This window comes from Caretta caretta, chromosome 15 (assembly GCF_965140235.1).
Source record: "Caretta caretta isolate rCarCar2 chromosome 15, rCarCar1.hap1, whole genome shotgun sequence".
NCBI classification, from domain to species: Eukaryota; Metazoa; Chordata; order Testudines; family Cheloniidae; genus Caretta; species Caretta caretta.
Genome location: NC_134220.1, coordinates 12,440,877 through 12,455,894, shown reverse-complemented (window position 1 = coordinate 12,455,894; position 15,018 = coordinate 12,440,877). Strand labels below are relative to the sequence as shown.

The window sequence follows — 15,018 nt, the reverse complement described above, 5'->3', positions numbered from 1 at the left end:
CTCCCATCCTGCCGAGACGTTGCTGGCCTAGGGAGAAAATTTCCTTCTTACAGGGGCCTCAGATGAAGCCATTCCTGGTAGCTGATGCCAGGTCACAGACAGTGCGCCCCCTTCTGAGAAATTCAGAGAAGCCAGCAAATAGCCTAATGCTTGGTCCTTGCACAGACTCATGTGAGCTGTTCAAGAATGAATCTGTTCTGCTTGGCTCTGATTCAGTTTCATCTCCCCTCTGGATGTGTCAGAGCTCTGATACCTAGGCTGAGGGTCAGAACGGAAGAGTCTCCACAGGCCTGGACTACCTTGGCCATGGCTCCAAATACAACCAGGGACTGCAGCCAGTGGAGTGCTGAGGGTTCCCACCTGCCCCCCATAACATCACAAGAGTGTGAGGGAGGGGGTAGGTGTCGGCAAAGGCAGTGACCGCAGGGGACTGAGAGTGTGAATATTCTCACATGGCATTGGGATTCCAGATCCACCCACTGCCACTGACCCCACTCAGGGCATCCACTCCCTTCCGTTACCAAGAACCTCAGTCACAGGGGCCATCTGCATAGCCCCTGCCTGTAAACATCCAGGCAGGCTCTTCCAAGTAGCAGGTTCCCTCTTGCTCAGAAAAGTTCCATGTCCAAAATTCCCCATCAACCCAAACAGGAAGTTCAGTACCGCCACAGGCAGAGAGCCCTGCTGTGATGCGGAGAGCCACCATCCTGTCAGCCTGTGATGCTGTTCCTGAGGCGATGCTGATCTATGCTGAGTTTATCTGATCTAGCACTTGGGGGATAAATTGTCCAGATCCTCGAGACAAGACGCTAGCATGAGGCACCGGAATGACTCCTACGGAGGTGGGATTTCTCAGGAAAGGAGGCTGGCTGGGGAGCTTGGTGGAGGATGTATTCTAGTCAGGCGTAGGAAGTCAGGGAAGGGGGCGGAGGGGATGTATTCCAGTCAGCGGCTAGGAGGGAAAAATTTACCAAGCCGCACAGAGAGGAGGATTTTCTTCCCTCTTCTGCTCTATTAACAGTCCTGACTCATGAGCCTACCAGAGACATGTCCCTGCAAGGGGGACCCAGGGAGATATCTTCATAGGAGATGACCCAGGGAGCTCCCAGCTACTGTGGGCGAGGGGCAGGGGGAAAGGAAGCCTGAAGAGTGGCTTTGTAGAGCAGGCTGGGATCGCTCTCTCCACAGCAGGGTGCTTGCTGAGCCTGAGCTGGGAGATGGATTTAGCTGCCTGCTTCTCCTGGAACTTGACAAGACTTGGTATAATAGGTGCACATCAGGCTGCTGATCACTGATTGGGGAGGTGGGGTGGGGGAGTGTTTCCAGTAGGGAGCTGCTGGGGTTACAGCCTTTGCTGTGATGACTCATCTGGCAGGGAGGGTTCAGCAGGTCAGAGGGAGACAATAAAAGGATTTCCCAACCAGCTGACTACAGGCTTCTTTGTGAGGGAGCAAAGGGTGCCTCTCCCCATGAGTTGGTCAGCACATGCCCAATCCCTCCACCCAGTCCCAGGAGAAGTCAGCATGCCCCTCAGACCCCCAGCATGCCCCCAGCACCCGTCTGCATGCTCGCAGCACCCGTCTGCACATGCCCAGGGTTCACACACTGCCTCAGCCACGTTCCCTGGGCAGAGGAGACAGAGTCCAACAAGGAGCCTACAGCTGTGTCCGGCTACAGGCTGCCTCAGTGCAGGGGAGCGAGAGGCCCAGGGAGCATGCCCTACAGGACTGCAGTCAGACAGTCTCCCTGAGGAAGACAGAGCCAGCCTCACAGATGTGACCCCGTCAGCCCCCTAGAACACAGAGACTGTTCACTTCCTCTTCAGAGTCCTCACCAACCCGGCCACTGAGCCAGCACCCATAGACCTTGGCAACTCACATCATACAAAGGGGACTCCAGCAGCTCAAACCCTGGCTGGAGGGTACTGGTAACCTAGGTCAGGATGTCTCCAAGTCAGCGACATGGGTCCCCCATTCCTTTCCCTCCCCATCTCTCCCCCCGCCCAATCAACCTCCCTATCTAGCTGTCTCCTCACTGGCATCCTTTCGGGGGCCCTATGTTTATAACAGACTTCTGGGCCATAGGGTGTTTTGGGCAGATGGCTGTTTGCTGCAAGGCTTTCCTGTCAGAGTTACCGTACCCACCCCACTTATCCAGCTTATTCCTCCAGGCCTGACTGAGGAATAGCAACACAATCACCAGTGTATAAAAAACGTAAGAGAAGAGCCTCCCCCAACATCCAAAGACCCTGGGGGGGCATATGGGCTACGGACACATTCAGGTGGGCTTCATACCAGAGTGGTGACAGGGCATCCAGCACACATACTTCCAGCAGTAACACCCTAAGATGAGCACCATTCCTGCCAGGACAGTGCAGTACTGCCAGGCAAGAGCCTGGGCTGGGTCCCAGCATCCTGCTCCAGCCTTACCTCCCAGACCTTCTCTCTCTGCCTTACTTCCTATTCCCTTTACATATCTAGCACCTGCCTCCTCCCTTTTCTGTCAGTGCCTCACTGCTTTGGGCATAAGAACCTTCCCCCCTGCTGCTCCTGCCACCTGGACAGCCTCCCTGCGTTTCCTGCCTCTTCATCTCTTCTCTCCCTTGCCTTTGAGTTTCTCAACCAGCCTCTCAACCGCCTGCACCTTCATTTATTCATTGCATCATTTTTTCACTGATTGCTGTCTCTAATGTCGTGTGCTGTCTGCTGTTGTGTATTATTTAACTCCAGATAGCGAGGCACGTTACCTGTTTGTCTGAGATGCACAATGCAAAGTAAAACTTGTAATAGCTGTTCATCTGGATTTAAGATCTGCAAAGGGCTGTCTGCCTGTCAGAGCTGAGGAGGTGTATCCTGGGTGGTGACGGCAGAAGACTGCAGCGCGTGTGGGTGAGAGTTACAGGAAAGAATGGAACGTGTGATGCAGGAGGAGGAGGATGGTAAAGCGCAAAAGGATGGATACTGGCACACGTCATTATGGATATTGGCACATGTCATTAAGGTTTGGATTTCTGCAGAGCGTAGGAGGAGAATGATTCCTGTGTGTGATGCAAGAGCAGCGTGACAGGACATCGGGATCATCTGCTGAGGAATTAATGGGCTTCTCTTAATAGTCTAACAGCCTTTTGTTTTCCAAAGTGACTGTCAGTGAGAGCTATAGGGCTTCAGCCAGGAGACAGAGCGTGGGATCCAAACCTGTATTTCTGAGTACACTGCTGCAGACAGCATCTGCCCAGGGCCACTAGAAGCAGCAATCCCCAGGCCCCAAGGGGTCCAAGACCAGCCCACAAACCCAGTGACGCTCCAGTTCACACCCTTGCCGGTTTCCTTTTGTAAACAGTCCCCTATTGTTCTCTCTTTCCCTACCTCAAACTCTCCCTAATGCGACTGCAGCCTAAACCCAATGATGCTCTGCCATTCAGAGGTCACCTGGCTGATCCCTCAGAGGCAATTCACCATCAGATGCGTTTACCAGTTAACTTCAGAAATATGGCAGTCCACAGCCAGGCTTGAGCATCTCAGATACGATGGTGAAAAACATGAGACAGGCTCAGACAGACGGACTGGGGCCCTCCCACAGTGGGAATCTGCCTCTCTCCCCTAAGGGGCTCAGTGCTTTTAGCAGTTCCATTAACTCCTGCGTTACAAGAAAAGGCAGAACTGGATAGGGAACAGTGGAGGGGAAATTTCAGCATTAAGCTCTTGCTCAGAAAGGAGACATTGACTCCTCCAGCCAGCCATTCTTACACCGGCTGCAGCTAGGAACCTCTGGGAAAGCTGCACCGGAGTGGTGCCAAACCAGCCTCCCCACTGGAGGTTGTGCAGGATCGCTGGGTACAACCTTAGGGACTGATCCTTCTGGAGCGCTTGGGGATTTTTCCCCTCAAAAGACCCCCTATAACTGAAACAAAGGAAATGAATGGTGGCGGGTGAAGAGTCGGCTGTGAGCAAACAAGGCCCCATCCACAAAACGAGGTCCTGGCTTGGAGCTGCGGCAGGGCCACATGCACAAGACAAGAAGGAATCTGAACTTCTCACATGCCCTAAATCAGGAGGCTTCATGTCACTCAGGGACACCCCAGCAGCTCTTTATTGCTACTTGGCAAGTTACTGAAGTGGGCACTTAGGGAAGGATCAATCAGAAACACTAACAAGCAGGAAGGAGAAAAGAGGATGAGAGGGAGGGAGGCATTTCCATGCTCCTTGGCAGGGGAGATTCTGGAGCTAAGATATGTCCCCAGAGGCATAACATTCCATCCAGGTTTCTGTTCCTTCGCAGGGGGATGTCCCCCCATGATGGGTCCAATGGTTATCTCCTTCTGCCACCCACAAACCAAATCCTAGACACTGCATCTTTCCCCACAAGTCCATGGGTTGTATGCTGGGGAGACAAGCGACTCAATTCCCCACAACAGGCTAGAGAAGAACCCCAGAGCCACACCTTGGCCTTGTCAGAGCCTCATTTCGTCTGGCTTTTGTTGTAATTAGCATCCTACCCACATCCCTGAAGCATGCAGAAACTCTGCCCCCCTCCTTACGTCTGGGACCCGCCAGGCCCACACACTCGGGGAGCCACAGGCTGCCTCAGGACCATGCCTCCCACTTCAATTCCCATCGAAGGATCGAATGCACAGATCACAAAGGAAACGGGGCTGGGGCTGAAGCTCTCTCTTGCCCTGTCAGCATTGCTGTATTGCACAGTAAGCGGAGACACTGCAGAGAAGGAGGACAGGTAATATCGATGGCCTTGAGAGCAATGTGCTGGGATGTCCTTGCCATGCCATACAGGTCACAGCACGTCCTGGTTTGGGCATGGACTGAGAAGAGTCTTGTGCAAGATGCTGGAGTTACTTTATGGAATATTCCAGTGGATAGGATGGGAGGGAACGAGCTCCTCTGTGGTGAGCAACCCTTGTTTTCCTCACGGTGTACAGGATGCGGCCAAGTGCCTTGTAGCAAATGAAAGCACCTAAAGCAGGGGATCAATAACTTTGGGTCACACCTTGGGGGAGGGAGTGTGTGTGTGGAAGGTTGTGTATTCACACACACACACACTTACTTTTAGGAGCCTGTCACTAGGGAGATTAACCATTGGCTGCTTTCACCAATTCAAAGCAATCCAGCAAAAGAAAGCAGCAGCAAGAGGCAGGCAAAGGGGATTTACATCCTCCCTGCGCTGTGCTCACCAAACACTCCACATTAAAGATGGGGATTGGGAGCCGTTTGCTGGCTGGAAAAAAAAAAGGAAGAGAAACAGGGCCCCTTTATATGCACGCTAACAACAGAGGTTGGTACCTGAGCACTGTATGAGAGGAGGAGGCTGGAGCTGCAGCAGCTAGCCCGCTCCCCCGCCAAAGGAATCTCCAATGGGAGGGAGGTAAATAATGAATAAAAGCCATCAAAGCAAGCTGGCTATTCATTAAAATAAAAAATGCATTATGCATTGAGAGCCGTCAGTTAGGACATGTAGACTGCATGCTATCCCATCACCCCGGGGAGGGCACAGACAAGGGGAGCAGAAGGAAAGGCTAAGCCAGAGATTTACACACACACACAGACAAAACCCAGCTCTGATCCCAACCTGGAAGGGCTGTTGGTGGTGGGGAGCGGGGCTTGTTAACTCTTTAGGAAGATAGTGCACAAATCCTTCATTAATGAATGGCTGGGAGTCTACTCCTGTTGCAGGCAGTTGGATCACAATTTCGAACCATGGAAATGGTGAACACTCCCCAGTCTGGACAAGCTTCGGGGAAGAAGGTGGTGCCCTGCCCCTCTTAGAGGCAGGGCCTTTGGTGCAGAAAAGCCAAAGGAAGCAGCTAGCATTCGACTCCCAGAGGGAAAGGAAGTTAAAGGGCAACACAGAAAGATCTGGAATAAGCATATTCTTCACCTTGGCTTGGAACGGATTGTGAGCAGAGTAGGTGCATGCGAGTGAGAGAGAGTTATGGATTCCCTCCATCGCATAGGAAAACCTGTTTTCAGCTCTGATTCTGCTGTCCCTGCCACAAGAGTAAACACGGAGCAACCACCCAAAGTCAATATTTTCACCACCGCTTGAGTGGGAATAGGAGCAGCCCTGCTGAGCCCACTCTTTACACACCCCATTCTCACTTTGTAAGTGGATGACAAATCCACAGCTCACCAGAGAGCACAACTTCATTCCCGCTGCCCTGGCTCCTGTCACTTCACTAGGATTCCACAGGACACGCTGCAAAGCCTGCATCCCTCATTGAGATGCTTAACAGACAATCTGAGACTACCGAGCACTCCCTCTCCTGGGACAGGGGCATTCCAGCCTGTGATACCTGCCATGACTCGATCAGCATCCACTTTAATGAGGCCTTCTGCTGTCTCCAAGGCCCTGGCCACTGATGTGTGTAATTGCATCCCACCCTGCTACTGCCTGGTCCCCACAGCTCTAGTCTCAGCACATCTCAGCTGCAGCCTTGGGGTTCCAAAACAAGCCCCAAAGCAGGAGGTAAATGGGGGAACTCCTGCTCAAAGCTGAGGAACAATGCACTCTGGGGCCCTGTCTGAGTACCCCAGCCCCATTCTGCGTCTGCCAGAGAACCCTCAGAGCTGAAAGGGTCAATGAAACATACGGTAATAACTCAGGAATGTGTATGTTTATAGGGCTGGGGGACTTTTCACTGGAATGTCTTCAAGGGGATCCCTGGGTCCAGTTGTAGTCATCTTGGGCTTGGCAGGAGACTACAGGGCACAGTCCTGACGTGACAAACTCCAGCTGCAGTTCCTCTACCACAAATCTGCTGCTCTTGATTCCGCTCTTTCATCCAAGCTTCCCCACCCCATTTCATCCAAGCTTCCCTGCCCCCCAACTATCTCCTCGAACGCTCCTCATCAGTCCTGGCTGTTACTGAACAGGAGGGACCAAATTCATCCCTACCAAAACCACACTGGAGTTACCTTAGAGATGGATCTGCCCCAGGAACTCAGGGAGCCACACAGAGCCATACCACTGCAGAAGTCTGTCTCCATTATAAACAGTCTAGTCTGTGGGTGAGGGGGGACAGAGCCCAGCTCTTCTGGGCCCCAATCCAATTCCCACAGAGGTTAATGGGGGGCTTTTTTCAGACTCTAATGGACACTGGATTGGCCCCTAGATAGATGAACAACCCTAAGCTTCCTATTTCAAGGGGACTCTCTCATCCCATTTCGATTCCTTCCTACTTCTCTTTACATTCTAGCTGAGAAATGGCTCTGATTTTCCACCTCTTTGCCCTCACACAGTGAGTGAGTCTCTGTGTACTGGACACTGGGGCTGTAACATGTATTTCTCTGCTGTACCTTGGGTCCTGACATCATTCTGGAGATACTTAAGAGACAGAAATCACAGTGCCAACTCCTAGCATCATTCAGCTTGCCCCCCTCTCGCTCGCCACAGCAGATTGCTATAGCACGCCCCCAGGTGAGATTTCCCTCTTGCCCAAGATTGTAGGCTTCTAGAAGATGCAGAAAATGCATTTCATTCTGAATGTGCAGATTTAGGTGAACATCCTGCCAAGCTGGTTCCTGAGAGGGGATGTAAGGGTCACGAGTGGCTGGAAAATGCCCTTCTAATCTTCCATTACTCCAGCAGCTGCCTTCCTTCCTTCTGATCCATAGGCCCTTATTTGGTTTCAGTTTGCACACAGAATACTACCAAGAACTTTCCCTGAATTGGGTTAGCACACGCTATGCACGTTGCAGCAATAAGGTCTGCGATTCTAGTCACAATTCCCCTTTGGTAGCTCCAAATAGCCTTCTGAACAGAACGTGCAGTGAGCCACACCATGTCCTGGGGAACACAAGGACTGTGCATAAACTGTGTCTCAGCAACCCAGGAACTAGTAGGGGTTTAAGAAAATCTACAAGAAGGTATCAACCTCTCACAGAATGAAGGGATGGCCTAGAGGAGTGAACACTGGTCTGGGAGCCAGGAATTCTTGAGTACTAATTCTGGGTCTGCATGTAACTTTATCTGTGTGTGCCAGCATGACTCCCCACAGAGTATTAAGCTTAGCTAGCATGCCAGAGTTCTACACCAAAAGGAGGCCTAAGTCCTCCGGTATCCCTGCATTCACTGTAACCTTCAGAAGGCTAGGGTAGTCTCCTAATTTCCAGCCCTCCCAGAGAAAGGCAGAACTACTGTTTAGAAATAGATCTTGTCACTAGAGGATGGGGACTCACCTCTCCCTTCTTGACTGTCATAGATTGTCTGCGGGGTGTGATCTCTTCGTTGATACTGGACAAGAAGTTCTGAGAGATGCGCAGAGCATCCTGCAGGAGTGGGTGGTCGGGGTGGCTTGCTGGAGTGTGTTTCAGTAAATCCTACCACCAAGAACACAAAGAAGGGACAAGAATAAGGAACGGTGCCCACCAGAACAGTGAGCCACAGGCTCCGGGAGCCCTGTTATTGGAACCCTTGGCACAGGTGGCTCTGGCCTCCTCTCATAGTTTAGGGCAAGGCTGCAGATGACTGTCCCATCCCACTGCAGCTGTGGAGTCTAACCTAGCCTGCTAACCCCGCTGGGGACACGTCACTGGTTCCGCACATGGAATTATTCTCCACCAGGAACTTCAAGTTGCTCCTCCGCATATAAAGACAAGACACACCCAGGCAGAGCGGCAGCCTCTTAATTTCCCCAGTCCTGTCTGTGCAGGAAAGGCTGGAGGGAAGAGAAAGCGGGGACAGTGCCTGTGCTCTTATACTTGCCATTTAAACACACAAGCTACTTACATGAAGAACAAGTGTGCTGCGTGTCACTCGATCCACCGGCTTGTATAGCAGAGCTGTGGACAGAAAGCAGCAGAGGCATAAGAAAGGCAGCCATCTAAAAACAGAGTGCCCTACAGAGCACACTGAGCCATGCAACCAAACATACAGGCACAAAACTAGTACAGAAGAAACATCCTTCAATTCTCTTCTCCACCGTTAATGAACTACAGAGTAAATAAAACACACAAGTGTGTGGAAAGAAGCAGTCAGCAGCCACACTGGGCACACCCCCAAGCCCCCCACAAACATTCCCCCCTCCACACACAGAGTTCATTACTGCTAATTCAAACATTCAAAACATACTGCACAAACACAGAGAGAGACACACACAAACACAACCTACTGCACACCCCAAGCAACACGCAGCTGAGGGAGAGTGAATGGTGAGCTCGCTGAATGGCACACAACACTCCCAGCAGGGCACTCTTCTGATTAACCTCTTACATCCTCCAGCTCTAGATCTTCATGGCTGACCCTGCAGCTGAGTACTGTGCCTAGCCACACCCTCTAGAGCCATTCCCCTTCAATGCCTCTCCTAATCTTGCCAGGAAGGTCTCTGAAAGGTGATCAAGGCACCACCTCCCCTCCCAAGCTCAGCATGGCATCTCTAGGGTGCTCCCAAATCCTGCCATCCATGAGGCTTTGCCTTAAACAAGTCTGGAACCTCCTTGGAGCAGGGACGATCTCTTGCTATGTGTACGTACAGGGCCTAGCACAAAGAGCCCTGACCTCAGCTGGGACCTCTAGCACCACCGTAATACAAATAATAATTCCTGGTATGATGATGTTTGTGCTACTATTAGGCAATAGATGCTCTTCAAAGATCATGGTTATTCTGTGCATGGTCCATTGTTGCCCAAGGGGAATGACTAGCCAGTAAGATGAATGGAGGCTTCCTGTGCAGACATGCAGCTTTCTAGGCAAGTGCTCTGCTAATGAGCAAAAGGGAGCAGCTTCCCGGGGACAGCAAGGAGTCACCATAACCCACCAGCATTCAGAAAGTAAAAGGACCATGGAAGGTGGGACTGGGGAATGGTTATTCCACAATATATCTACCCTCCACCCAGGGCAACAATAGCCAGCTCCACTCCCACCCCTCCAAGTGCCGACAAACCAGAGTCTCCTCCATACAGAACACTCACTTTCCAAGGAGTTTTTGGTTGTCTGATCTTTTGAGTCCTTTGTATTTCTGGCCTTGAGATTCTAAAAGAAAAAGAAAATCCATGTAGGAGACCGTTCATCACCCAGAAACGCCACCCTGGAACCCAGAACCTCCTCAACACCTCCAAGGGAGGAAGAGGTGCCTGTGTTCATACAGTCAGCCTAAAGCAGCATCCAGAAAAGCCCTGCCATATTCCATGTCAGTGAAGGAAAATGTATTGTCCTGATGGTAACTCTACCACCACCATGTCACAGTCTGCCAGGAGCCTGCAGCTCCAAGCAGAATTCCTAAGAGTGAGTCCTTAGAGACCCGAGAAACCAGGGAGCCACGTACAGCATATGGGAGAAAACCTGGGGATGGCTGAGTTACCACCAGTCAGACGGGCGGATGTCCACAGGGATGCATGTGCCATTGGCCCAGTGTACGTATAGTCTGGTAGCTAAAGCACAAGGTGGGCAGTCAGCAGACCTGGGTGCTATTCCTGATTCTGGTGCTGCCCTGAATGTTGAGGCTGAATGTATTAATGTGGGTAAAGTGCTGTGAAATCCTCAGCAGGACATGGGCACAGAAGTGCAAAAGTACCACCATATTCATCATCGTTACTATTTATTACACTATGGTCATTGCCAGGGCTTTAGCGCTTACCCACCAGGAAATCACATAATATGTGGTGCCCAGAATTTGCATTTGAACAGTGCCTAGCATGAGGCGGCCCGGATCCCTTTTGTGGCATTACCACAACACAACTCATAAATCTAACGATTAGTCAGAGGAGACTTTACAGACTGTATTTATCTAAATTTAAAAAATGAAGGGTGGGGGAAGCTGCCCTGATAGCAAGGTGACACTGCTGATGCTAGGGGCTGTGTCTGAGGCTCAAAACCCCGCAAAGAGCCATGGCTGCAGATGGGAGGTGGGGAACCCCCTCACACTGTGATGAGAACCACAGCATGTTTCCAAAGGGCGTTGCCAGTTTGCGTTCCCTCAATCTTAATGTCTTGAAACGTTTTACTTTTTAATTTTAAAGATAAAAAAAGATTTGGGCTCCTCGACGAACTAGTGTTTTGAAAAGAAATAAACGCCTCTGGCACCGTGCAGATCCGATACAGAAAAGGTGGTTCCATTTAAATCCAATTTTTCTTGGCAGCTGCTTTTTTCCAGCTGTGGCGTTTCTTGGGGCTGTAATCACCACAGCGACACTGTCCGCTGGACAAGGAGCTCCACCCAGGGCCCATGGCATGAGAAGCCTGCAAAGTACTTCAACACACAGAATCCCACTCAAAGGGAGGAAATCAAAGCAGCCTAATAAATAATAAGAAGATTCCACTTGACACACTTGTCATTTTAAACAGCGCATTCTAACGCTACCTCTTTCAGCACTTGAGGCTAATTGAGCCTGTGGTTTTACCGACAGACATCATGCAAGCTGTTAGAGACGGCCTTTTACACCACAGGCAGTGTCATTATTTGCAAAAGAGACATCAGGAGCTCAAACACAACCTTCCTCTTTAGGACTGCATAATGCTGGAGCAGAGCTAGGAAAGTTCAAAGCCATGCCAGTCACTATAAGAGTCACTGTGGGGAACAGTGAGCAAAAACTGCCTATGGGAGAATTCATAGTTCCTCCCGGGCCAGCCTTAGCTAAAGGCCACTGGACAGGCTGAGGCTGGGGCTGTAGCAGTGGCTGTGGGGAAGCTCACAGCTCCTCCAGTCCCAGCCTCTCCAAGGAGCGATCGCTGCAAAGGCACTCGGAGGCTGCACAGGAGTGACACTGCAGCGTATTAATCAGCTCCGGGGCGGCGCGTGTGTCTGAACATCCTGACATTACCTCGGAGATTTCAGCAAACTGAGCATTGGCCTGGCAGCATTTCTCTGCCGTCTCCATGGCAACCTCATAGTTATCCACGAAGGCCCTGTACACTCCCAGCTGGCTGGCCTGCAGGGATCAAAACAAAACAAAGTAAACACCAGGGAGGGGGATGGCTTGGGACAGCTGCTGGTGGGAGTCAGAATAACCAGGGAAGAGGCTGATTTACACCAATCCAAAGAAACTCAGGATACTCTGAACAGGAAGTGCCCTCCCTCCTGTGGGTTCTCCCCCACTGGAACAGGTGCTCCTTGTGTGGTGGCTCCCTTTACCCAACAGAAGTTAATTTGCAAGCCTGGGAGGATGACAAATCTTTATTACCATCGCCTAGTTTTTCCCTTCTAAACTGCCAGATTAGCGACTATTAATATTTTAGCTCATGGATGAAACTTTGCAGGAGCTGTTGGCTGTTTGCATGAAATATGAATCAGACAGGAGTGATTCAGCCGTATAGCACGAATGTGACCCCAATGAGCTACTCGTTTGCTTCTGTGCATCTGCTGAAGCTGTTAAAGCAAACCCAGATATTAACCAAGATCTACATATGCAGACATTATCTAAAGCCACATGGTTGAAGCATTAAGGACAGAAGTGCTGAAGAGTCAAAAACAATACACACAGCATAGAACCACTGCTGGAAGGCATGGACGGCAATGCAGGATTTTGCAACCGTAGAATGTGTGGTGAACCCAGATAAAAATACGGCAAGCCTTGGATCCTGTAATGAGCCATTATTAATCACTAGGTCTTAGCACTGATCCTGTTCGCTGATTTCTAAATAGCAGTCATGTTCATGCCAGACAGCATAAGATCCAGCTGGGAAATCCATGGGCAAATTCCAAGCATGTCTGAACTCTAGAGTAACCTTTGTGTTGCAGACCCATGCAACTGTGCTATAAACACCTCAGCAGTTCAAATGGGCTTCCCAGCGTACAATCAGAAAAACACCAACAGAAGGAGCATTGAAGGACTCTACTGAAAAGGAGAGTATTTTCAATCCTTCACTTACCCTATGACTACCGTGGGTCCACTGCCAGCATGGACAGTATTCCCTACTGTGACTGCTCTGGGAGACTGGGAACGGAGGAGCTGAGAACTTCCCCACAGTCAGTGATCCTCCACCATTCTAGAGAGACTCCAGCTCGGAGACTCTCCCACTAACATAGCTGTGAGCTTCCCCCACAAACAGTACTTCTGCATCATTCCCTACATTGCCTCCTGCAGGAGAGCCCGGCACTTGAGTAGCTTCCCAGTACCTCTGTGCATCTTTCCCTACACAGTTTATTGAAGTAATGGTGGCTTGAGAAACGGTGAGCTACCTCCTACAGTGATCTTCACAAAGAGATGAGGGAACTAATTGCAGCCCCGCTGTACAATGGCACAGCTCCTTCTGAAATCAGTGGCAATTGTGCATGGATGCCAGGGAGGGTCTGGCCCCAGGCCTGCAGAGAGCACATGATCCATAGCTGGCACTGTTGCACCATCCCCAAATGAGCAGTAATCCTGACCGTAGCCTCTGCTGGGAGAGACTTATAACATTTCAGTTTTGGAATCATGTCCTAGAGATGGCAGCTAGGATGTAAGTGCTTTGATTTCTCCATTAGTGCAAGGGCTCTTGCTTTCCCTACCATGCCTGAATAGAGTTGGTAAAAATCATTAAGACATTTTTGGATGAAAAATGCCTTTTTGACCCAAATAACTATTTTCACAGAAAATTCTTATTTTGGTTAAAATTTTCCCATTTTTCTACGAAAAACTGGAAACAAAATTTTTTTTGGTAAAACAATTCAGTTTTGTTAAAAATCATTTTTCAGTTTTTGAAAAATGAAAAAGTTAAACCTTTTAAAAAAACAAAAAAAATTTTTTTGAGACAAATTTTCCGTTTTTCATTAAAAATCCAAAAATTTCAAACCCCTCCAATACAATTTCAAAATATTTTACCCAGTTCTACTCTTGACAGCTGGTGCTTTTTATCCCCCAGCTGAAAAGATGGGATAACACAGCTACCTTGTCAGCTTCTGATAGCAGCAACTCACTGCAGAGAGTGCCACCGTATGTAAGATTTTAGAATCTCCTTTGTATGCTGCCTTCTGTTTCGATCTATGGTTCTTTATTTTACAGGTTAAATAAAATGAATGCCACCAGTGCCCTGAAGATAATTATCAAGACTCCAAATTATCACCATAATCATACCTCATGGCATGGCCTCACATGTGAAAAGGACCTGATGTGCATCCTGACTGACCATGCATTAATGTCTAGTATTTCAGCAATCTCTCTCTTGTTGAGATGGTTTTAACTGGCTGCTAAGAATGGTTTGGCTCTGTCCAGTACAGCAAAACACTCAGTTTGTCAGAAAAAATAGCGGAATAAAGTGACTGCTGCAGTATCTGTCAGAACACTGCATTGAATTACCAGAGCTGAAATAGCTAAGCAAGCCCAGAGCTCCCCGGGATATTCACTCTGCGTAGCTGTTATTGCTACACTAGGGCAAGCTGCTCCCAACACAGATCCAACATCGCTTGCCAATTCTGTAAAAACACAAAAGGTTCAGGGGAACAGAAAAAGAGAGTATCATGGATGCCCAGTACATGGACCTGCCAGCCTCATCTGCATGGCACGGCCTTAAGCTCAGGCCAGAGTAGCAATACAGCAAGTCAAAGTTTGCTGGGACAAGCCAGCTACGGTAATTCATCTGAAGAGCTCTCCCTCAGCTAGTAGCATTATTTCGCCACCCTCTCAAGGCAGTTTATCAAGCATCATTTGATTGCAGTGCTCTTCCTGCATCTCAGCTTTAAGCAAGCTGGGGAGCAGCAGCAGGCAGCTGAGACCTTGTGAGCTAATCTCTGAGCACCGCATACCATGTCCATGAGCTATCTGCTAAGGCACCAACTAATCTCCTCCTGACTAAAATACACCAGCAGTGAAAAGCAGCTTCTTGCGGTTTCATCTTGAGCTGCTGGAGGGCACATAAAATATTGTCCCCCTGTCTCAAGTCAACAGGGAAGGGAGCTGGTGCACTGCTGCACAGATGTTAACAATTAAGTGACCTGGTGAACTGCACTCTCCATCCAATAAGCTACTCCATGGAATGTCTCACTAACTCAGGGAATCAGAGGCACCTAAGGAATGCGGAGCTTCTTTTCTTTTTAGAAAAGAAAACGAAGCTCCCATAATCCTTTGCTTTCCGCACACTATCGGGGAGGGGCTA

The 15,018-nt window shown here is 49.8% G+C and overlaps 1 protein-coding gene across 3 annotated transcripts in view; it reads right to left on the bottom strand.

Annotated features, from left to right (window-relative positions):
* The window catches only part of BCR (BCR activator of RhoGEF and GTPase), a 133,867-nt gene that overhangs the window by 42,132 nt on the left and 76,717 nt on the right, over nt 1-15,018 (bottom strand). For all 3 annotated transcript variants that reach the window (XM_048821408.2, XM_075120246.1, XM_075120247.1), the window contains exons 5-8: nt 11,769-11,876; nt 9,921-9,981; nt 8,740-8,792; nt 8,190-8,330 (exon numbers count right to left, since the gene is read on the bottom strand). In XM_048821408.2, coding sequence (XP_048677365.2) covers nt 8,190-8,330; nt 8,740-8,792; nt 9,921-9,981; nt 11,769-11,876 — 363 coding nt within the window. The remainder of the gene's footprint in view (nt 1-8,189; nt 8,331-8,739; nt 8,793-9,920; nt 9,982-11,768; nt 11,877-15,018) is intronic.